The 24,888-nt window shown below is 39.8% G+C and overlaps 1 protein-coding gene across 2 annotated transcripts in view; it reads right to left on the reverse strand.

The window, feature by feature from the left end:
- lama4 (laminin, alpha 4) overlaps window positions 1-24,888 on the reverse strand; it is a 186,382-nt gene that overhangs the window by 85,241 nt on the left and 76,253 nt on the right. For both annotated transcript variants that reach the window (XM_079831493.1, XM_079831492.1), the window contains exons 6-10: window positions 10,025-10,125; window positions 9,267-9,447; window positions 5,754-5,837; window positions 1,751-1,902; window positions 1,232-1,342 (exon numbers count right to left, since the gene is read on the reverse strand). In XM_079831493.1, coding sequence (XP_079687619.1) covers window positions 1,232-1,342; window positions 1,751-1,902; window positions 5,754-5,837; window positions 9,267-9,447; window positions 10,025-10,125 — 629 coding nt within the window. The remainder of the gene's footprint in view (window positions 1-1,231; window positions 1,343-1,750; window positions 1,903-5,753; window positions 5,838-9,266; window positions 9,448-10,024; window positions 10,126-24,888) is intronic.

Below are 24,888 nucleotides of genomic sequence, written 5' to 3' on the forward strand. Positions count from 1 at the left end.
TTAAAAAATATGTTCTATATATTATGAATGTGTGTAGTTAGTATTACACATTCATAATTCAGCATTTTGTTACTGTCGTGTGACCTACAGCGTAAGTTGCATGCTGTCACCACTTTCACAGATTAAGGTTTTTGAAGTTTACACAGAGATGATGATGATGATATCGTTTTCAAAAACTTTCACTTTGAATCCTATTTCAAAGTTTGCATTCTCAGGCTACCAAAATGACATTGTTGTGTAAATGAATGGTCAGAACGCATAAAAAGTTTTCTGTTTTCAGTTGAAAACTGTGTTGTGTAAACGGCCCCTAAATTAATAAGTAATGATTTTTTACAATGGAAAGGAATAAATCTACTTAAATTTGACAATACCAGAAGAAAGTCATTGTCAAATTACAGTAGATTTATTCCTTTCCATTGTAAAAATCATTACTTATTAATTTAGGGGCCGTTTAGCAGAGCTGCTGTACAGCCAAAACAATCTCTGTTGCCTTAATTTCCTGTTATCACTGTAACAATCTGTATTGTAAAAAGCGCTATATCAATAAAGGTGACTTGACTAGTGTTGTTCAGATCTGTTTTCCTGATTTCTTCGTTCCTGTGCTCTTTATAGTATTGTTATTATTTTATTAAAAAACTGCAGTGACATCCTGTCTCTCTCCCTGTGTCTAATTGTACCAATCATTACACAGTCAACTGTTAGCACAATGATACTATACATTCCCTTTGCATCTCTCACTTTAAAGCATGCTATAATTTGTTGATAATGATGATCATATTGTTTAAAATGATAAATTACTTATAATTAATGACTTTATAAATATAGTTGCGGGTTGTGGTTTTTGGTCCTATTTTCAGACTACCATTATGTCTTTAAACTTGTTTTTAAAAATGTCAGGATCAGACCCGAATTGACAGAAAAAAAGTTTACAGAGAGTGTTGTGGTACCGCTTAAACTAAGTTCTAAGTTTTTGTTTTTATCAAACCAAAACCAATTCTGTAACCCTGAGTTTGTGGACTCAACAAACTTGAGCTTTATCGGACTCAACATTGACATAGCAATCTTGGTTCAACCATTGGAGTTTGATATGGTTTGATAATTTGATATATGTTTGAGAAACATTTATTTTTGCAATTTAGTTCGGTGATGCAAGTGGCACAAAAAATTACACACTTCACCTTTAAGCAATATTTAAATACATGAAATCAGTAAAGAATGGAATGAGTGCTACCTCTCCTGCGAGCAGTTCCATGTCAGTACGCAGTTTTTGTGTTTCTTCCTCCAGGTGGCCCGTATCTGCTCTCATCACTGCATACTTATTTCTCCAGCCTACAAACTGAGCCTGTTAAAACACAGTGACAGCAACATACACTCTTGTTTAAACACCACATCCTCTGGGCATACGTTTCTCTAACGCTGCATTCACACGGGGCGCCTGCATCGATGCTTGACGGAGGGCATGTCTGAAGCGTGGTGCTGATGCGACCATTATAGTGACCACAGCCAATCACATTATTTTTCCCAAGTTGTGCAATTGGCTAGCATCTGCACTAGGGTATTTGCATAGGTGATCTGATTGGCTGACACCTGCGTTGACGCTTGAAAATAGAACATTTTTCAACTTCTGCCGCAAACAACGCCAGTGAGGCGACGCAGTTCGGCAATGCATGAAGTCATCCATTCAAAGTAAATGAGAAGCATTAACGCGTGTGAATGCATAGTAAGCAATGTACAGTTTGAGTGTAGTTACCTGTAGTCTGTGTGCAGTGTAGTTGTAGTACTTTAATCTGTCATTGGCAGCAGCTCCTGTAGAAATGTTCAGCACGCTGTTCCTCACTTGGTCCAGAGTTTTGTTGGACTGACGAATATCTCCAATCAGATTCCAAATACACGCATCACAATCTGGGTGGTGGTAAGGGTTATTCATATTGGGTTATTATACATTGAAAATTATAAATGCAACACTTTTGTTTTTGCCCCCATTTTTCATGAGCTGAACTCAAAAATTCTAAGACTTTTTCTATGTACACAAAAGGCCTATTTCTCTCAAATATTGTTCACAAATCTGTCTAAATCTGTGTTAAGATGGGCATACAATATGCAATGTCTGTGCGATTTCAGCAAGGTTACAACTCACACTGTACAAGTAGATCACATGCAATGTAAAGCCAAAGCTCATGATTTATGTGCTCACACTGTGCGGTCCGATTGTCGAGCATGACTTGTCTGCTCACACTGTACGAGTGAAATATGCGCAATAATACCCCCGTACCTAATTGCGATGATAGACCACGGTGTAGGCTATTATAGAGAGATAGCCTATCAAATACATCAACTATCGATATCAAGAGGATTTAGCATTTCCAATTTATGTATAAAAATTATTATTATTACTAGGGTAGGCCTACTTTTATTATTAAAGGGGTACTTCAGCACTGGGAAGATGAATGTGTATTTAAACTGGGTCATTTATGTAGTAGAAATGTGAAATTATTTTGGAATTTTTCTAGACTGAGAAAAGACAAATGTATTTTTGTCTCATGTGGATGAAAGACAACAAGTCCCAGAATGCACTTGCTTTGCTGCCCTACGAGGCCACTCCCAAAGCCACGGCTACTGGTTATATCCTGGTTATATCACTTGCCCACCGCGGCACCGCCCCCCCCCCCCCCCCTGTTGTTTTGATATTCAACGTTCAGTTAGAGAACAGACACTACAATTAAAAACTGAACCTGTCTTTTCAATAAAGTGTGAGTGAGCCGAACGAAAGTCAGGCATAGACGCAGCAGGAGTCAGATTTCATTCATCACGAGAGCGAAGAGCATAGCTGAGGTAAGCATGGCAGTCATTCTCGATGCGTGTCCAGTGTGGCGCATTATCAGATCGTTCCTATGGAAGCTTAACTCACTCACTTTGCTCCGTACTGCTCCGTTATTAATGCCTGAGCCGAGCGGCAGCGGCTGTGTGCATTTACATTCTATGAGTGAGATCCCTCCCCTGTGGGCGGGTTGAAAACATGCGGAAATAGCTCCTTCTACTGGCTGTAGTCTATAGCCTCTGGCCAAAAGATCTTTTTCCAGAAATAAAATGCATAATTCTCTCGTCTCAGGGGGACATGAGGGGAGAAAGTACGATAATTCGAATATACTACCGGGTTTCTACTGATACAAAGCTTAATGCTAAATTGCTGAAGTAACCCTTTAAATTGATATTACATTTAATTTGCCCCCGCAACAATTTCATAACGCATCAATGTATAAACCAACATGCTGCATTATAAAATAATAGATAGATTAGCTTACTCCTGATTATTTTAAAACATTTAGCCCAATTAAACAAGGAATTATAGGCCTATAATTAAAATGATTATCAGTCAATAATTTGTCAGAATACTGCAATAATATCAGTCTCAATGAAAAGTAAGAGCAGCTTTTTTCAACTACTTGTTTAACACGAAATGGGCCTACTTCTCTTCTAATTTTTTTTTCACAATATGGGCCACAAAAGAAATATTAAGAAAATAAATTAAGACAGTTATAGGCTACGTTATTAGCAAATGTTACAGGCAGTGGTGGGCCGTGCATTTCACACCTAGGCCTTCAGTGGTATCCTACCTGAATTCACCTCTTAATAAAATCATCATGACGCCACGGCTATAGAAACCATTAATATTATACAGAAACGCAGAATAACAGGGCGTTGCGTCTCTCATGGAGCGAGAATGAATGATTAAATAATTAAATCATTTAAGAATTATTAACGCAGGAAACCCAATTGACACAATTCAACAAGTCTCCTTTCACTGCAGCCACAGCTGCGCCACATACATCATATCTAACAGAAGCATCGATCCGCTCCGGGTATCCGTGCAATCTTTTAGTAGGCTAACGTTACCTTTTGAGTTCTCCGACCACGGAAAGCAAGTTGTGCGTTTTTTTGTGCAAATTTTACACAAAAGAAAACTCAACAGCATAAATGGTTCTTGAAAAATCTTACCAACAGTATGACAAATTTATTTCAGGTGAGGTTCAAAGATACAATACAAATGTTTTATATTTAAACCCCACAAAACTTTATTTTAATAGTATGAAAATATTGTAAATAATATATTAATAACAAAAATAATAATAGTAAAAAAATCGATCATAAATTTACAAGAAAAAAATTAATCACATTCATCACAGAAAAAAACGAAACTTGAAATTGGCATATCAAGATGCTGATTAGACAGCATGATTATTGCACAGGTGTGCCTTAGGCTGGCCACAATAAAAGGCCACTCTAAAATGTGTTTAATCACACAGCACAATGCTACAGATATCGCAAGTTTTGAGGGAGTGTGAAATTGGCATGCTGACAGCAGGAATGTCTGCCAGAGCTGTTGCCCGTGAATTGAATGTTCATTTCTCTACCCTAAGCCGTCTCCAAAGGCGTTTCAGAGAATTTGGCAGTACATCCAACTGGCCTCAAAACCGCAGACCATGTGTAACCACACCAGCCCAGGACCTCCACATCCAGCATCTTCACCTGCAAGATCATCTGAGACCAGCCACTCGGACAGCTGCTACAACAATCGGTTTGCACAACCAAAGAATTTCTGCACAAACTGTCAGAAACCGTCTCCGGCATGCTCGGCGTCCTCATCGGGGTCTCAACCTGACTGCAGTCCGTCATCGTAACCGACTTGAGTCGGCAAATACTCACATTCGTTGGCATCTTGCACTTTGGAGAGGTGTTCTCTTCACGGGTGAATCCCGGTTTCACTGTAAAGGATGGCAGATAGCGTGTATGGCATCATGTGGGAGAGCGGTTTGCTGATGTCAACGTTGTGGATCGAGTGGCCCATGGTGGTGGCGGGGTTATGGTATGGGCAGGCGTATGTTATGGACAACGAACACAGGTGCATTTTATTGATGCCATTTTAAATGCACAGAGATACAGTGACGATATCCTGAGGCCCATTGTTGTGCCATTCATTCACGATCATCACCTCATGTTGCAGCATGATAATGCACGGCCCCATGTTGCAAGGATCTGTACACAATTCCTGGAAGCTGAAAACATCCTAGTTCTTGCATGCCCAGTATACTCACCGGATATGTCACCCATTGAGCATGTTTGGGATGCTCTGGATCAGCGTATATGTTGTTCCAGTTCCTGCCAATATCCAGCAACTTTGCACAGCCATTGAAGAGGAGTGGACGAACATTCCTCAGACCACAATCAACAACAAGATCAACTCTATGCAAAAGAGATGTGTTGCACTGCGTGAGGCAAATGGTGGTCACACCACTGACCTGGTTTTCGGACTGGTTTCCCCCCCTCGCACCCCTCTAGTGGGTCAGTGTATTTTTTTATGTTTATAAGATTTTCTGAACAATTGTCAATTTTTTATTTTATCTAGATTTTTACTTGCTTTAAAGAACATCTAAATGGTGCTTGTTTGTGTAAGTTCTGGGGCCCCACACTGGGCTCACTGGCCAAGTCAAAAGAGGCCATTCCTAAGTCTATGACGTTTTGGTCCCTCTAGAAAATAATCATGTTTTTCAAATACTGTAGTTATTTTCTAGTGCAAAAAACTTTACTAACATTATAAGTGAACCTTGAAGAACATATTAACAAATTAAAATGGCCCCCTGTCAGGACCCCTTTAAATAATCCCAGACTTTAAATGTGGTCTTGTACTTTTGGATCCCACTGTATATTGTTTGAATTATTTGAATTCATATTTTCTCTTATGTCATTGAACTCACTGATATTACACTCGCTGATTTGTGAGGCCTCAGGAAGACACTCTCCTGTGTGCATGTCACAATTCTCCTCTGGACAATCACATTCTGAGGAAGAAAAACACACACAGTACACATTTAGTCAAGTATATATTAAAACACACAATAGAACACACATCCTAAGAAACTACACAATCCTGATCACAAACAAAATGGCTTTTCATACTTGAAACTTAAAGTTGTGACGAAACGGAAGTAGCGAAAGATCTTCCATATTGTGAAGAAAGGTTTCTTAAGCCATAAAGTATATTACACAACTGATGATGATGTCATAGGAAATAATGTAAATCCCTGTTCTTATGTGCAGGTGGCTAAGTGGCTGTGTGGGTGTGCAGATCCCTTAATTACTGAACAGCTGTTCTGCTCAGGACAAGGGCCATGAATACTGACCATTTGCATTCTCCCACCAGATTCACAGGCCAGATGGAAAGGGTATTGCAGTCAACAGAAAACAGCTATGACAGTGCTGTTTAAATTACTTAAAACTGTTGCTATAGAGACAGAGCGACACGCATCATAATCTGAAGACCCCTCCTACCGGGGGGAGGGGGGGGGGGGGGCCAAACACAAAATCGAACGCTCTCCATTGACTTTGCATTGCGTGAAGCGGCCTCCTTGTCATTTCGGACTTGTAACAAAAAACAGAACCATGTCTAAAAGCGGATATGTGACAAACTGTACAGCAAACAAGCTAAACAAAACCCAAAACCAAAAACCCAGAAGTTTTTATAAGCTGTTGACCCAAAAAAACGAGCGTTTAAGGACAAAAAAAGTGGATACAGGCCATTGAGACAGATCGCGACATGTTATATTACACTGAGAAGTACACCCACTACAGGGGACCGTAATCAGCGAAAGGAAATATAATATATAAACCTGACATTTGGATATTTGACTTAACAGTGACAAAATGTTTACTGCACATATACGCATACTGAGTGTCAGGATCCCAAAATGTATCCATTCTTCCTGCTGAAGCGACACGTTTTACTGCCTTTATCAACTTTTGTCTCCTTAAACTATCGTTTTTTTGGGTCGACATCTTATAATAAACTTATTTCTGTGTGTTTTAGCTTGTTTGCTGTACACTGTCACATATCAGCTTTTAGACATTGTTCTGTTTTTTGTTATAAGTCCGAAATGACAAGGGTGCAGCCTCACGCAATGCAAAGTCAATGGAGAGCAAGATTTTATTGATTTTATTGATTTTATTGATCATTGTTGTCTGTTGACTACTTTCATTATACAGGTTTTGATATGGAGTTTGGTTTGATGAACCATTTAGTTTTTTAAACCTTGAAATATGGCTGTTAAAATAAGTATGAAAACCAGTGGTCATATAATTAGAATATCATCAAAAAGTTTATTTCTGTCAGGATCACTATCGTCAAAGTGATAGACAATTAGCATAGTTTAGATTGGCGGTATGGTTCTGTTCTGGGCAAGAACTCCCCAGTTTAGCATGGATAAGAGCAGAGAGAGCAGTTTAAAAAAAAACCTTAGGGTAAACAGAACAGAAGCAACAATGTATTGCAGATAGCATTAATGTCATATTAAAATGTACAACCCAATTCAGGAATGTAGTCTGATTCAGGGGGAATCAGAATGCCAAATCTTGACTGACGAGTGGAGCAGCTGGGGATGGAGGAGGGTAATTAGCTCCGAAGAACGCAGTAGCAGCTGATGATACTGAAGGAGCTTTTACATGAATGCTGTGATAGGTATCGTATCCCTATAGGTAGACATGATCAGCTGACACTCAGCTGAAGCAAGCTTGACTAACGTGCCCTGCCAGAACTAATGCTATACGCTGGATTTATTTCACTAATTCCATTCAAAAAGTGAAACTTGTATATTTTATTCATTCATTACACACAGACTGATATATTTCAAATGTTTATTTCTTTTAATTTTGATGATTATAACTGACAACTAAGGAAAATCCCAAATTCAGTAAATTTGAATATTGTGAAAAGTTTCAATATTGAAGAGACCTGGTGCCACACTCAAATCAGCTAATTAACTCAAACGCCTGCAAAGGCCTTTAAATGGTCTCTCAGTCTAGTTCTGTAGGCTACACAATCATGGGGAAGACTGCTGACTTGACAGTTGTCCAAAAGACGACCATTGACTCTTGCAAAAGAGGCTGGCTGTTCACAGAGCTCTGTGTCCAAGCACATTAATAGAGAGACGAAGGGAAGGAAAATATGTTGTAGAAAAAAGTGTACAAGCAATAGGGATAACCGCACCCTGGAGAGGATTGTGAAACAAAACCCATTCAAAAATGTGGGGGAGATTCACAAAGAGTGGACTGCAGCTGGAGTCAGTGCTTCAAGAACCACTACGTACAGACGTATGCAAGACATGGGTTTCAGCCGTCGCATTCCTTATGTCAAGCCATTCTTGAACAACAGACAGCGTCAGAAGCATCTCGCCTGGACTAAAGACAAAAAGTACTGGACTGCTGCTGAGTGGTCCAAAGTTATGTTCTCTGATGAAAGTAAATGTTGCATTTCCTTTGGAAATCAGGGTCCCAGAGTCTGGAGGAAGAGAGGAGAGGCACACAATCCACGTTACTTGAGGTCCAGTGTAAAGTTTCCACAGTCAGTGATGGTTTGGGGTGCCATGTCATCTGCTGGTGTTGGTCCACTTTGTTTTCTGAGGTCCAAGGTCAACGCAGCCGTACAGCACTTCATGCTTCCTGCTGCTGACAAACTTTATGGAGATGCAGATTACTTTTTCCAACAGGACTTGGCACCTGCACACAGTGCCAAAGCACCCAGTAACTGGTTTAAGGACCATGGTATCCCTGTTCTTAATTGGCCAGCAAACTCGTCTGACCTTAACCCCATAGAAAATCTATGTGGTATTGTGAAGAGGAAGATGCGATATGCCAGACCCAACAATGCAGAAGAGCTGAAGGCCACTATCAGAGCAACCTGAGCAGTGCAACAGACTGATCGACTCCATGCCACGCCACATTGCTGCAGTAATTCAGGCAAAAGAAGCCCCAACTGAGTGCTGTACATGCTCATACTTTTCATGTTCTTACTTTTCAGTTGGCCAAGATTTCTAAAAATCCTTTCTTTGTATTGGTCTGTATTGAGATACTGAATTTGGGATTTTCCTTAGTTGTCAGTTATAATCATCAAAATTAAAAGAAATAAACATTTGAAATATATCAGTCTGTGTGTAATGAATGAATATAATATACAAGTTTCACTTTTTGAATGGAATTAGTGAAATTAATCAACTTTTTGATGATATTCTAATTATATGACCAGCACTTGTATGTCATTTATATAGAATAACTACAGAATCTTGTTCATATTGTATTGATAATGTGATGCATGTTAGTAATGGAACAGAATCTTTGATACACTTCTCTCAGTATGCACTGCAAAAGACAATATGTACTGAAATGAGCTGAACCCTATCCAGCCGTAAATCAAGGCATATGCAGTGAAACTGACTCACTCTTGCAGCCAGATGGGCTGTAATCCCAGAATCCTGGCAGGCAGCGCTCGCAGTACCGGCCTCCAGCCCCTGAGTGGCACTGGCAGCTGTGTGTAAGAGGGTGGCAGGTGGCACGCAGGGCAGCAGAGGCACATTCACACCGACGGCAACCCATACAGCTGCCAAATCCAGAATAACCCTCCTACACACAAAAAAAATGGAAGATTCTCAAGAAATATTACAGATTAAATGTGCTCAGAGTGCTTATGCGTGTATTTGAGTATAAGCATTTTAAGATTGAATCGGGAATTTGTGGACCAATAAAAAAAAATTATCAACCACTTTTTAAGACAGATAATGAAAAAAAAAATCATTTTACTTTTGCGTTGTAACCCTTTCAACTGGCAGCATTAGCTAATTAATAAAAAAACAGACACTTGATATATACAGGTGTCATTTTAAAGCATAGACTTTACAATTTGAAAATCATATTACGAGTACGACAAACATACTGATTTGATATGTATCATACATCATTAGAAAAGACTCAAATAGAATAAAGCAAGCATATTTGTTTCACTTGCAAACTATAGTATCCGTTTCTATTAATCACACATTGCAAATGTAGACCTTTAAATAATCCTTACAGAGTGACATTAAAACAAATGTTACTGTCTCTATGTTTCACACCATTTCACACCACAAGTTTGGGGGGAAAAAACTATCTTGGTACTTTAGGGCACTTGATGAATTAATAATAAAATTGTAAATGTCCATACCTCACACCTGTCACAGAGGTGACCTGTGACCCCAGGCTTACAGTGACACACACCTGTCCTGTCATCACATGATGCAGTACCACACTTATTGCACTGACACTCTGAAACAGAAAGAGAGGGAGACATCATTACAACCCTCTAAACAAAAAATGCTGTAATGCCCTTGAGCCATTAATATAAAACATACATGAAATATAGGAAACATATTTGTAACAATTTAACTGACAATATTGAATAAACCATTGAGATTAGTTTGGACGTGACTATCTATGGCAGATGGCTGGAGAGTTTACATTTACATTTACATTTATGCATTTGGCAGACGCTTTTATCCAAAGCGACTTACATTGCATTCAAGGTACACATTTTACATTTTGTCAATTCTTGCTTTCCCTGGGAATCGAACCCATGACCTTGGCGTTGCTAGCGCCATGCTGAGCTACAGGAAAGAACAGAGTTTGGAGAAACCTGTTTGCAATTCTGTTTGATTCAGCAAGAAAGGAATAAATTACACACATCTTTAAAGTCTTACTGCAATGGATTTGGAATCACTAGAACTACAATCTCCACAACACTCCATATACTATAGGGTGACCAGACATCCCCGTTTACATTGGACAGTCCTGGTTTGACAGGGTCTTTCAGCAATTCAGCTTGCAATGCATCTGGTAGCCAAAAGCCTTATATGGTTGCTTCTGCACCCTGTTGCACTCAGTGCACTGCTTGAACTAAGATGACGTCTCGGTTACGTCTCGGTAACCCTCGATCCCTGAAGGAGGGAACAGAGACGTACGTCAGAACTGACCGACGAATTGGGGATCGCTTTGAAAGTCCACTCTACTTTGAGAGTAAACTAGGGCTGTCGATTTAATGCTTTAATTAGATTAATTAGTTACGGTAAAATTATTAATGCATTTAATGCACTTGCCCCGCCCCCAGACCTACTTGGTCTTCTAACATTTCATACAGTTGATTGATGAAGAATATGATGCAGGGCAACAACTCACTGTGTGATGAAGACCCTTATATGTGTTTTATTTAACTAAATACATTGTCCTCTGATAAAACACATGTGCAGGTTACTTTTCTTGTGTACCCGAGTCCATGTTACTTTCACATTCACGTGAATCGGCACAGTTTGAGCGCAACTCAGACCACCTCCTTCAGGCAGTCTCAAATTCGGTACCCCTGAGCTTAGCTCACCCGGGTCCGCATGACAGCTTTCATATTACCAATTTTTCATGTGAACCGTGCCCCGTTTCGAACTAAACTGCCAATGTGAAAACGCCCTCACATTTACATCATGATTTATAGGCAATATCGCACAAGTTAAGTTTTTTGGGGGCCAGAATAGCATGAGACGAGTGCAAATGTGATACTGATCCTATACAACAGTTTAATAAAATAGATAAGAAAGTTAATATTGTGTTGCTTTAGACAATATTGTCTGTTTTGCTCAGTTTTGCCAACGAAAATAAAAAGACAAAGCAGAACTGTTTGCCTCTGAATCTGAGCAATACATGATGTTTTATGAACAAAGTTCGGGAGGAGCACGTTCAGATAATTGACACAGGTGGAGAGCTCTCAGCTAATCAACAATAGAGGTATATATACACGCAGCAGTCTTGCCTCCATTCATTGACAGTTTCCAGCATCCCTCCACCACCCCTTCTCCACACTTTTATTTTATCAACCACTTACATACACGGGGGGTACTCTGGGTTCGGGCCAAATTCCGAGCTCGAAGCCCTCCCCCCGGACAGCACGCCAAATACGCATTTAAACTACTCTCCATAAATTATATGTAAGTGTGAACTCGTGAAACAGTGGCGTTTCATTTCTGAATCCGTGTTCAGGTGAACGAATCGGCTGAACCAATGATTCAAACGAATAGAATGAATGAATGACTCGATGACTTACTCCATTAGACATTTACCGCAACCTACTGGCAGTTTTATTTCATATTTCCATATTAATTAAAAACAAAATTAAAGGTATAGTTCACCCCAAAATATTTCTTTCTGAAGCTACTTTTTGTAATGAAATTTCACGAATGGACTTATTACACAGGTGGCAACCTATCACAGTACCACGCTTGGAAGTGATTGGAACACCTGCTTTAGGGATTCTCATATTGACCGTTTAACCGTTAACCGAAAGTAAGAATTTTGACCGGTATTAATCAGTTAAATACGGTTACTATCAGTGAAACGATACTATCTGTTAAACGGTTTAAAACGTTTTTTTTAAACGAGGCATTATCTCTGTATTCCCGGGGCATCAGTGGCATCTGAGAGGGTGTTTTCTGCGGCGGGTCTAACTGTCAACCCACCATCACGTAGACATGTTACTTAAAAAAAAAAAAAAAAACATACAAGGTGTGGATAGAGGTAGGCCTGCTATTTTTATTTGACGAAAAAAACGTAGTTTGTCAGGGAAAAAAAAAATTCCGGTTCTTCAAAGCAACGGATTCAGTGTATTTTCGTTTTGTCATCTTAATTTGTTAATTATTTAAGAGAAAAATATTCAGTGCAGGCCTATTTATTTTATGCTTTTTATTTATATCACTTTATTCTATTTTCCTCTGTTGTCAGAAACGCTGCAGGTGCGTAAAAAATTTGATAATGTGAATCCAGGTTCTGTTTCAGGTTCAGGTTCTCTTTAACTGGTCACAGACACTTGTCAATTGTATTTTTATTTAATGCCAATTCAATATTATAATCTTATCAGTTAACGGTTAATATTCGGATAATGAGCGGTGGTTGTCGGTCTGGAACATTAACCGAAATGAGCATCCTAACCTGAATTCAATGATTTGGAGGGGTGTCCCAATACTTTTGACAATTTAGTGTATGTCGAGTCATGGGAGTTATCAAAAATATTTTGCCATAAAGTTTACAACTTTTTAATTTTTTTTTTTTTTTGAGGTATGTATTTGCGTTATTGTCTAGATAATATAGATAACACATGGTCAGCAACATATTTTACCATTGCTAGTGTGGTGGATTTGGTTTGACACTGTGTTTGATTAAGTGGACTGATGTGTTGTACTGATCATATGTTGATTGCTCATGCCTGGGCAGTGTTGGTATCTGTAAAGGATGCACAAGGCTCGGAGTCTCCGTCTCACGGTGTTATTAAATATAGCAATAAGACATTCATATATCTCCACACGAACAAGTTAAATAAGGACACAAGAACACAACATGGTGTCAGAAGTTGCAGTGGACTGAGTAATTACCGTGAACAGTTTTGTTGACATAAATTGATCAGCACACAGACGAACATGGAACAGTTCAAGCCACCCTCGACACTAGTGCTAACAGGCAATTTAGCGGAAAATTGGTGCAGATGGGAGCAACGTTTTCAGCTGTATATGACTGCGACGGGAGCGAGTGCCAAAGAAGTGCGAGTCAAAATGGCTATTCTGCTTCACACCATTGGAGAAGAGGCATTAGAAGTGTACAATACACTCACCATTAATCTCGTTGATGAAGAGAATGAAACGATGGATGACGTGCTCACTGCATTCCAAAACTATTGCAGCCCACAAAAAATTTTGTGTTTGAGAGACATCAATTTTGGTCATCACAGTGGACAGATTTATCACAGAGCTGAGACAGAAAAGCAAGGACTGTGAGTTTGCCCAAAGTGAGAATGACATGCTTAGAGACAAGCTGGTGTTTAGCATAACAAATCCTTCTCTCAAAGAAAGATTACTTTGTGACAATGATTTATCATTACACAGAGCGATGGAAGTATGCAGGCAACTGAGTTAGCCAAAACACAAATACAGGCAATGCAAAATGCCACTGTTGTCCAAGACTCTCAAGTAAATGCAATAAAAAAATGACAGAACAGAGGGGAACAGGTGCAAGAAACAAGAACAGTAAGAGACCAATAACACAAAACTGTCGCAGATGCAGAAAGAGCCATGAGCCACGAGCCACGTCAATGCCCAGACTTCGGAGCAGTATGTTATGAGTGCGGCAAAAGTAACCACTACTCCAAGGTATGCCATGCGACCAATCGCAACGATAGCAGAGCAAAGACACTGCATAGCATAATCAATGAAATAGATTCCATGTTTATTGGCACTTTAAGACATGCTCAAGTGAATGAGATGGAGCAGATAAAGGACAGTGCGTGGTACACAACAGCCACCATCCTAGGCGTAGATATAAGATTCAAACTAGACACAGGTGCAGAGGCAAATGTGCTGCCGCTACACTGTAAAAAATGGCTGTGAAATCTACAGTTATTTACTGTCGATTTCACAGTAACAGTACTGTAAACTATTTTTACAGTAGAATATTGTAAAGTTTACAGTAAGACCGTAAAAAACACAGTAGTCCAAGCATTACAGTTGAAATCACAGTAGTCAAAGCATTACTGTAAAAAAATCACAATTTAGCCACTATAGTACTGTAAATAGTAAAGTAAACTACTGTAATTTTTTCTTTTTTTATCATATCTTTCTTTGTACCCCTTTCACATGGACGGCCCCAGATTATTGTTGTTCAGAATTCATTACCGGAATATGATATAAATACTCAAAGGTGAGCTTTAAGTAAAAGTGTAATATTAATAAATTAAAATGTGTCATGTAACTTGTACTCTGATGCACCTGCTGCAGCTTTCTATTCCATACAATATATATATATTTTTTTAAGAATTCACATAAGATTCCAAGAATATTTTTTGTTTTGTAAATGGGTGTTTGGGTGTAAATGGGTGTTAACAAGGCAATACAATATTTGATAAGCCTTATCTTAAACTTCTCCAAAGTCTCCCCTGACATGGTTTATAATTTTTTGAGATATCCTCAGATTTGAAATTAAGCATGATCATTGGTTATAAGTTGCAATAGTATATTCACATAATTATGTATATTAATATTAAAATATTAATATTTTTTATACATTTAATAAATATATTCTTAATAATTGTTTTTATTTTTGAGCTTATATATCTCAATATTAATAACATCTGATTAATTTTGAGTTTTGAACTTCTACTTCGGAAGCAGGAGAGATAAACGTGCAAGTTTCCAGAGCTGTTTCTGAGCTGCTGGGCGAAATCAAAGCGCCGGCAGAGTGGGCGGGGCTTACCCAGTCTAGAAAGATCTAGAATCTGTGTGGGGAAAAAGCGCGAAAGAAAAGCAGCACTTGAATTTCTGTCTCGTCGTCAGTGACAGAAAAGCTCCGTTAATTCTCAAATTTACGTTTCTTTACACACTTTGTTTCTTTACACACGCTTTGTCTTGTGGTTGTATTTATTTTGTTTTCGTCTTTGTGTTGATTTCTTTAACTTTTTGCCTGAGAGGAATTCAGCGAAAACGTTTCCGTGAGAGCTCCAACGGAGACGTTTTCACAGCCTTTAACGTTAATGTATTTTTCCCACCCGTGGCCTCTGCCGAAGTTTCCATCTTGGAATCGCGGATCCTTCAACTGCTTATCGGGACTTCCAGAAAATCAGTAAGTAACTTTACCATCACTACTAGGAGCAAAAAAAATAAATAAATTCAGTGCCACACCCTTGCAGGCTTAATGTCGAGCCCTGGTTTTTTTGGGACAGTAATGTGATATAATCTGCAAAGTCTAGGTCGTCCAGTTGTGTAAATGGGGTCCATTGGGATCCCATTGCGCCTCTAGTCGACCTTCGAAGAGGAATGATAATCGAGAAAGTAACGTTAGACTGCCTTGACTAACTCCTGTTGAGATGTGAAATGCCTCTGTCAGCTGGCCTTTATGTATGATCTACATTGCTCACTGCACTTACAGTTATTCATTAATGTGTACATATTGTCCCATCCCTAACTCCTATACTCATGTTCATAGGTTTTTAGTCAGGATTAATCCTGACTCCAACAAGTGCACTGCCAAGGAGCAGATGAGCAAAACGACTGGGAGAGTGGTGAAGCGGAAGACTTCATACATGAACCCCCATGTAATCTCCTTCATCAGGGACTTCACAGAGTTCTATTTGCTAACTGACTAGATACAGGTGAGGTTCTGAAAATAGCTTTAATAATAATTATAATATAATTAATAATATAGGCATATGTGGGTATAATATAATTAATCATAATTTGATAATAATAATAATTAGGGATGCACCGATACCGGTATCGATATCGGGCCGATACTGAGCTCAATGTACTCGTACTCGTAAAAAGGTTTTTTTTTTTACTCCAATACCAACAACCGATACCAGGCGTGTAAACAGTGTCTGTGTTTAGAAAAAGAAACACTGACAACAGAGGGCATAATGGGGATAAAAAAGGCAGTCTATGAAGTAAATCTATCTTACTAGTGGAATATTAAACGAAATATAGTAACATAACATTGCTTTGGTGTGCGAGCTGATAAGAGAAAAAACGTGGCGTGGATTGAGCGTGCAGCGGGACAGACGCGTGAGCTGGTCGAGTGCATCCGTTTAACCAGACGTCATTGGAAAGTTTGTAGTTCAGTCAGATGTAAATGGCAAAGAAAGGTTAACTGACGAGAGAGAGACTTGTTGATTGCTCTTGATTGACTAAATCATATATATGTAAAACATAAACTATTACCTTATTTATTAGGGCTGGGTAAAAAAAATAGATTTTTTTATTTTAATCGATTCTCATTTTTACAAAACTGACATTGATTCTTATTGAGACATTTTCATTGAGACATCAGTAGCTATATTACTAATATCAGTGATACACGCCTTCATTCATAAAAATATTCCATTAACATGTAGGGCTGGGTACCGAAGCTGGTATTAAACGGTTAGTTCACCCAAAAATGAAAATTCTGTCATTAATTACTTACCCTCATGTCTTTCGACACCCGTAAGACCTCTGTTCATCTTCAGACACAAATGAAGATATTTTAGTTGAAATCTGATGGCTCTGAAAGGCCTCCATTGGCACAATGCACTTTACACTCAAGACCCATAAAAGGTACTAAAGATGTCGTTACAAAGTCCATCTCACTACAGTGGTTCTACAATAACTTTATGGAGTGACGAGAATAGTTTTTGTCCGCAAATAACCCCTTCAATAACGACTTATATAGTGATGACCGATTTGAAAACACTGCTTCATGAAGCTTCGAAGCGTTATGAATCAGTGAGTTGATTCATGATTCGGATCGCGTGTCAAACGGCTGAAATCACATGACTTTGGCGATCCAAACCGCTGAATCAACTCACTGATTCATTACGCTTCGAAGCTTCATGATGCAGTGTTTTGAAATCGGTCAGCACTATATAAGTCGTTATTTAGGTTTTTTTTGCACACAAAAACTATTCTCGTCGCTTTATAAAGTTATTTTAGAACCACTGTAGTGAGATGGACTTTGTAACGACGTCTTTAGTGTCTTTTAAGGGTCTTGAGAGTGAACCGTGCATTGTGCCAATGGAGGCCTTTCAGAGCATCAGATTACAACTAAAATATCTTCATTTGTGTTTCGAAGATGAACGGAGGTCTGACGGGTGTCGAATGACATGAGGGTAAGTAATTAATGACAGAATTTACATTTTTGGGTGAACTAACCCTTTAAACGGGCCCCGGGCCTGAATTTTGAAAGACCGTTGTATCGATAAGCTCGGACGTTATCGGTTCTGCTGTCGGTACTTAGAAAAATACATGTAATGTTATTATTGCTATAAAGATGTTTTTATCTCGCCAGCCATTTCTATATACCATAATATTAAACCATTTGTCTGTGATGCATTTTTGCTATTCGCAGTCCAAGAGAGAGAGCGAGATCTCCACAGTGCACACAACATGACATGAATAACTTCAGCTTTAATAAGCATTAATCTATCTATGATAAACTATGCAGCGTTATTTTAAATTTGATTACTTTACTAGAATTATTTTTAGACCAGAGATTCCCAAACTTCAGAGTGGTAAGGCCCCCCAAAAACATAGCAAGGGCAAGGGTGCCCGAGAGGAGCGCCTCTGAGTTCGGCTGCACTCGAACTGTGCCGCGATTCGCGTGAACATTGTGAGAAACACGGACTCGGTGCACTCTTGTTCAGAAAAGTTTTAGTTTTAGCAGATTATAATGTATTTAGTTCAATAAAAATAAAACATGTAAGGGATGATAGTGTTGATGATTTATCTTGGATACGAGCGAGAGCGAGCCTGCAGTGTATTCGCGCATTGCGAGGGCAATCAGGGCAACAAATTAATGGCAATCCACTGTCTCCTCAAGAGTCCCTTTGCAAGCATGCAGCAGAAAGCCGCCTTCATCCGACTAGGGATGAAATGGTATGGAAATTTCACATCACGATTATAGTTACCCAAATTATCACGGTTATCAATATTATCACGGTTTTGTTCAAATGAGATGAAAGTGTTCAAAAAGAACAGATGCACTTAAAACATTTCAACAAGTTAACAACAAATAACTAAAGCAGCTCTATGCACTTTTTTAAGCTAGATTCTCTTCTGTGGGATTTCCTTTCTTATAATGGCCGTCGTCAATAGCAATGCATAACGCATAAATAATAATAATTTTGTGTAAATATAATCTCTAATATTATCTCTGTAAATATATTCTCAAGCAATATTCTCATCAGTGTTCAGCAATAAATCTAGCATATTATGTGTTAGAGCCCAAACAGTATCCTAGTGAAATAATGCATATCCATATTTCCATCTGATTTGACAGTTTATTTGATTAAATATCAAAAGGTGTGCATCATACCTGACACCTAGATGAACACTTTACAGTCAGTTTTATGACTGTCATTCTCTTCAAATTCTAAGTTTGAAATGTGTATAACGTTACCAATGTTGTGTGTAACTTAAGAGACGGTCCCTAAATTCACCAACTTTATTCCAGTCATATCAGATGCGCTGTGGTTCTACTGTGTTTGTTTGAAACTATTTTCGCTGCTGAAATAGAACAAAAACAGTCAAACACTGTATGATGAGTGAATCTCCTGCGTACATCGCACGTTTATCTATGTTTTGAGTGCAGATTTCAGCGAGTGAGAGCGGCGCGCGCTCTGAACAAAACTCCGGCTAATCTGAACGCCTCTGATTATGAGACATTGCATTGATAAACTCAATAGAAACACATAAGTGGTTATAATGCACAACGCGATTATAACAGATGACTTTTGAGAAGACAATAATAAGTTCAACAGCCAGAGTGGCTAGTGTGCAGCCGAAATAACGTTACACTTGTTACACCCGCAAATGGCGGTTGTTAATGTCAAGCCCTGATTATCCCTTAATGTCACCCTAGTCTTGTTTGAATTTGTTTGTTCGCTTCACGTTATTATTTCCCAGACGTAGTTTTGGTATTGAGGTCAAAGTCCACTTGCGTTCGTAGTTTTGAAGTGTTTCCCCTATAGGGTTGGGAACCGAGAACCGGTTCTTATGCAGAACCGAAACTAATTTTTGAAAAATACCAGAACCGCGCGAAATTCCTAAGTTTCGGTTCCGAAAACGGTTCTGGTGCAATGTGTGTGCGAAGCGCTGGAAGCGTATCCGAGTGACAGCCAGTGTTGCCAAGTCCGTGGTTTTCCCGCTTTCCCGTTTTCCACTGTTGCCGCGGGCTGTGTTTCATGTCCGCGGGTTGAAGCGATTGTGCTATTGTGCGGGTTTTTTTGTGAAAACCTGGCAACCCTGGCTCATCTCATCATGAATATTAATTACTGCCGCTTCCAGGAGTGCAACGCAGTTCAGCACTGAAAGCCCTCGCGCTACACATTTACGGTTTTGCGTCAGATATTTTCTCGTTGACCACCAGCATGGCGAAGAGAAAGTCACAAGTATGGATTCATTTCCAAAGAATGAATGATAATGAAGCAAAATGTAACACGTGAAAAGTTAATAACATGCAAAGGAGGCTGCACTAGCAATTTGACAAAACATTTGCTACAGCAGAGAGTGCCTCAGGGCTTATACCAGATTTATAGTGAAAGGCCTATATATATATATTTGTCAACCGTTGAGTCACCATGGTCTAGGTAACCGTTTAGGCACAATTACCTTTGTAATGCTGAATTGCAATTTATTATTTACAAGTTCACTGAATAACTGAATTACTATTAAATTAATATACAACTAATTAATAAATATAACTAATAAATATATTTTATAACTTGGTTTTATTCAGAGACAGAGAGATAAAATGTAAATAAGACAATTTCAGAGGTGTTCATTTGAAAAACAATGTGTTGCAAGAATGGCTTAATTAATACTGTAATATATGTACAGTACAGGACTTTTTTGACATTGCCAACCTGTAAATAAATTTTAGAGCAAGTAATAAACACAAAATGGATTGTTTGAGTTGCGTATTGTGCCTTTTTCCTTTACCACTATTTGTTTAATAATTTTAATGGAACCGGAATCGGAACCGGAATCGTTAGGCGGAACCGGAACCGGAACCGGAAAATTTCTCACGATTCCCAACCCTATTCCCCTATTACAGCGGCTTTCTTCTGGCATGTTCTGCAGACAAGGTGACCATCTTCGATTAAGTTTCCCTCAGGACATTTGTAAAAGCCAAAATATGACCACACCTCAGATTTGGTCCTTTTAGAAGTCTGAAAATTCTCCCGGCGCTGTCACTGCCATCTACCATTTCTTCTCATTCAAATACAGCATTGCGCGCTGCGCCTGCACCAGACTGACGCTGACTCGACAGGATTTACCGGCAGTTTTCAAAATCGTGATAATCACACGCGGTTTTAAAGATAATTAAATTTTAAACGATATTACTAACCGTCACTTAATTTTACCGGTAATCGTTTCATCCCTACATCCGACACACATACAGCAAACCCAAATGTCTGCTGTAGAGCGCACAGAGTCCGTGTTTCTCGCAATGTTCATGTGAATCACAGCACAGTTCGAGTGCAGCCGAACTCAGAGGCGCTCCTCTCGGGCACCCTGGTGCGCTCCCAGGTCTGCACGACAGCTTTCATATTACCAATTTTTCATGCAAACCGTGGCCCGTTCTGAACTAAACTGCCAGTGTAAAAACGCCATTTATTTATATTTTTCGCCCTTCTATTCTATTAAATCGACTTTTAAGTGAGAGAAATCACTGCTTATTCTGAATTTTAACAGAATGCAGTTTCACCTTTTTCCATCTGCAGCACAAAATGAATAGCCTAAAAATAGTTAACTTGTGAATTAATACAAAAGAAACATAAAAAAGACTGTGTTTGATAAAATTACAAGAATTATGTTTTACAAGGAACGCATCTCCTCAGCATACATGTTTAATAAAATCTTTGTGAGGACGACTAGCAACAGCTGGGGCCGGATTCATAAAACATTCTTAAGAATTAAATTATTCTTAACTGACAATTTCTTCTTATTTTCTAACTTAAGAAAAAATATAAGAATATTTTTTATTCCCAAAAACTTTTCTTAAGAATGTTCTCATCTTTTTTCTTATGATTGTTCTTAAGATAAAATGTAAGAAGTATTCATATTTACAAAAAGAATGTTCTTTAAAATCATCGTAAATAACTTCTTAAAGTTAGGATAACCTACAACATATCTTAAATACCCAAATGTAAGATGTTTAACACATTTATTGGGGTGTTTCAAATAGTAAGCATTACAACATAACAGTAGCTAGCTAAATATAATATTTATAACTAATAGTACCATATGGACGAGTATAAAACCAGCAACCAGTTCGCACCAACCAGCAAGCGTCAATAGCGGACGAGAAACCCTGCGTAATTTAAAAATACAACTGTTAATGTTTCACAAATTGTAGTTTTAAGACTTTTCAGGTGAGAATGTACTTGTTTAAAGATTAAATCTGTGGTTTATTTATAAAGAGAGCGCCTATTTTACAATTTTATCTGCCGTTTTCAGAGTTGTGAGATCCAGGCGATCAGCGGGTGTTCAGCGCTCGTTAACCCCGCCCACAGCAGCCTTTCCTCAGCTAGTCCTTCTGCCGTCTGCCGCTGGCTCGGATGTCTCTGAGATATGATTCGTCTTGTGTAGATCTAACGGCCGATCTTTGGTACCCGAGCAGTGTTCTTGAAAATAACGATTTTACAGACACGGCACATTAAAAACACGACATTGAGTGTGAGTGATTAACTCCCGTCAAGCCAGTCACGACGAAAATAGTCTGTATGATATCTACGGTAATCTGCAGGAAGCGCAAAAAGACGGGCTTTGAGGTGTTTTTCATTCAGCGAGTCTTCAGTACCTTTCAATAAAAAAAACACTATATAACACCTTTTATTTTCTTCTCAAGTAAAAAAATTAAGATGTTCTTAAGAAAATATTTGAGAACTTATTGAGAATTTTTCAAGAATTGCACTTAAGAAAAATTCTAAGAAGTTGGTAAGAATGTTCCTAAGAATTTTCTTAACTTCTTAAGAAGATTTTCGTGAATCCGGCCCCAGGGTTCTTAAATTCTAAGACTAGAATCTTTAGATACAGTGCATTATTTTTCACACAGACTGAACGCAACTGTCCCTGATTCGGCGCATTTAAGCATGATCAGTCATAACAACCAAAGTCCATTCATAATCGACCTAACAGGTGTTCCCTGTTAAAAAAAAAAATGTTTTATATGTTTTATATTTTTGTAATAAGGAAGGGGAGGGATGGGGGGGTCAAATTTTAGAACAATTAGAATATTTAAATACTCAACCTACAGGCTAAAGTGAATTAATGTTTGCAGGAATTTACCGCATTATAAGTGGGAGACCAACGGGAATGATTAAAATGATGCGCAGAATACCACGCCGAAATTAGAGCCCTGAATATGGAAAAAAAATCGATTCGTGGTCCCTAAGAATCGATTTTGAATCGACCACATTTTAAAAAACGATTAATCGAAAAATCAAATTTTTTTGCCCAGCCCTATTAACATACAGCCGTAAAACTTGAAAATCAGTGTTTCCCACACATAGACTAATTCGTGGTGGTGTGCCACAGAATCAACACCGGCTGCCTGCCACATTGCGTTTCGTTATTCATTTAAAAAATATTAAATGGTGTTAAAAGAAAATTAATAACTTTCCCTCCATTTCTCTCAGCCGCCAAAACGAATTTTTGTCCCGCTAAAGCCATTTGAACGGTGTGATGTAGATGACTGCTGCACTTGTGACCGGACCATAGACTGTAAAAAAAATATGGACGTAGTGTCCGTGACGTCACCCATAGGATTCTGATGAGCCGTTCTGAAGCGCAAAGTAGGGACGAGCCATTTTGGCAGCGCGTCATCGCGCGTCACTACCGGATAACAGAAAATGGGCAAAAAGGCGGGACGTGGGCGGAGCTTAAGTGACGTGATGACTAACAGATAGCAGATAAATGGCTATCCACCTGTCACTCGAAATGGCCACGCCCTTAATTATGCAGAATTTTAAGGCTTTATATAATGTAAACGAATGAGTTATAAAAAAATTCACCCCCCTCACAGTTGTCATGAAGGGCAAAATGAGCCGTATAGACCAAAAGCACAATTTGTACCAGGCTGTAAACATGTTTTATTCTGCTCTAAAGTTGGCCATTTTAACATGGGGCTTAATGAGATTCTGCTCCCTTCTGGATCCTGTCCCTAGCAGCCAGTCGATGAATTGCAGTTCCCTTTCGTTCAGTCACTACGACGTAACGTTAGTGACTAACGAATGGGGGTTTCGCTTAGAAGCCTATCAACTTCGAGTTTAGAGAAAACGCCCAATGGCGTGCCAATGCCATGGGGCATGCGGAATTTGCATACGTAACTCCGCCTCACCGCGTGAGTATATAAGGAAGTACGTGGCAATATCGCATTATGTTCTGCTTTCGGAGCCAAGAGTACCTACCTCTTCACTCCTACAGCCTTCTGAGACTCTGTCAGCTTCTTCGAGACGAGCAGCTTTCCAGTCGGTGTTGGTGTGACGGCGCGTTCCAGTGATCGCATACTTCCTGCCTGCTGATCTGCGCAGTGGTCCGTTTGACAGCTGGTGTGTGTTTCCCTGGGCGCTTCGGCATCGACTGCGAGGCTTTCCTCTCACAAAAAGAGCTTGCGCGTGGCACGTCTTTTTCAAGACGGCTCGCCCGTGCACTTCCGGGTGCTATCGATTTTCCGCTGCTGTCTGTGGACGCATTCACTGCTCGAGCATGTTTGGGCTTCAGCACGTTCGGGCAGTGTTTGCGGATGTGTCACGTTTCCATTGCGGGGGCGTGACCATCGCGATGTCGCGGTCGAGACTCAATGATCTCCGTGAGGAGAGAGAGTCCCCTCTGCCACACCCCAATCTACCGTCCCCGAGTGAGATGGTACTTTGGCTGGTGGCCAGGGTGACCTGAGGGCGGTGCTGTGGTATTAAGAACCCCGACGTTCATTCCTCGGGCCACGCCCCCCTCTTATACATCGCTTCCGTGAGTGTTGGATTGAATCTACGGCCCGTCTCTGACGCCCCGTTCGTTCGGTTCACGCTTCGGATAGCAGTGAGATGTCGATCGCCGCATCCCAAGGTGGGCTGGAGTCCTTTGGGGATGACGATTAGGTTGTGCTCCGCCTCCGGGTGTGTTAGCACTGCCTGATCTGACCTAAAGTTGACAGCCATGTTATCTCGGGCAGCCGCGGGTCTCGCGCTGGTGTGGAACTCAGCCCAGTCGGTTGGTTGCGCGATTGGTTTTTGGGGGCGGCACCCGACAGCTGTTGGGCCCCGCCCCCAATGCCTTTCGCTCCCGAGGTGCATGAGGAGATCACGCGGTCCCGGAAGTCCCCGTGCTTCCCGTGACCGTTTGGTGGCCTCCTCCGCCTTCTCTGCCCTTGATGGGGCCGCGGCCTAGGGTACACTGGGGCCCCCTCCCCCCCACTGTTGAACTCTCTGTTGCGCACTACGGTGTCCACAGAGGGCTTTGACGTGGCGTGGTGTGG

This window comes from Gobio gobio (genome assembly GCF_949357685.1).
Source record: "Gobio gobio genome assembly, chromosome: 12".
Lineage (NCBI taxonomy): Eukaryota > Metazoa > Chordata > Actinopteri > Cypriniformes > Gobionidae > Gobio > Gobio gobio.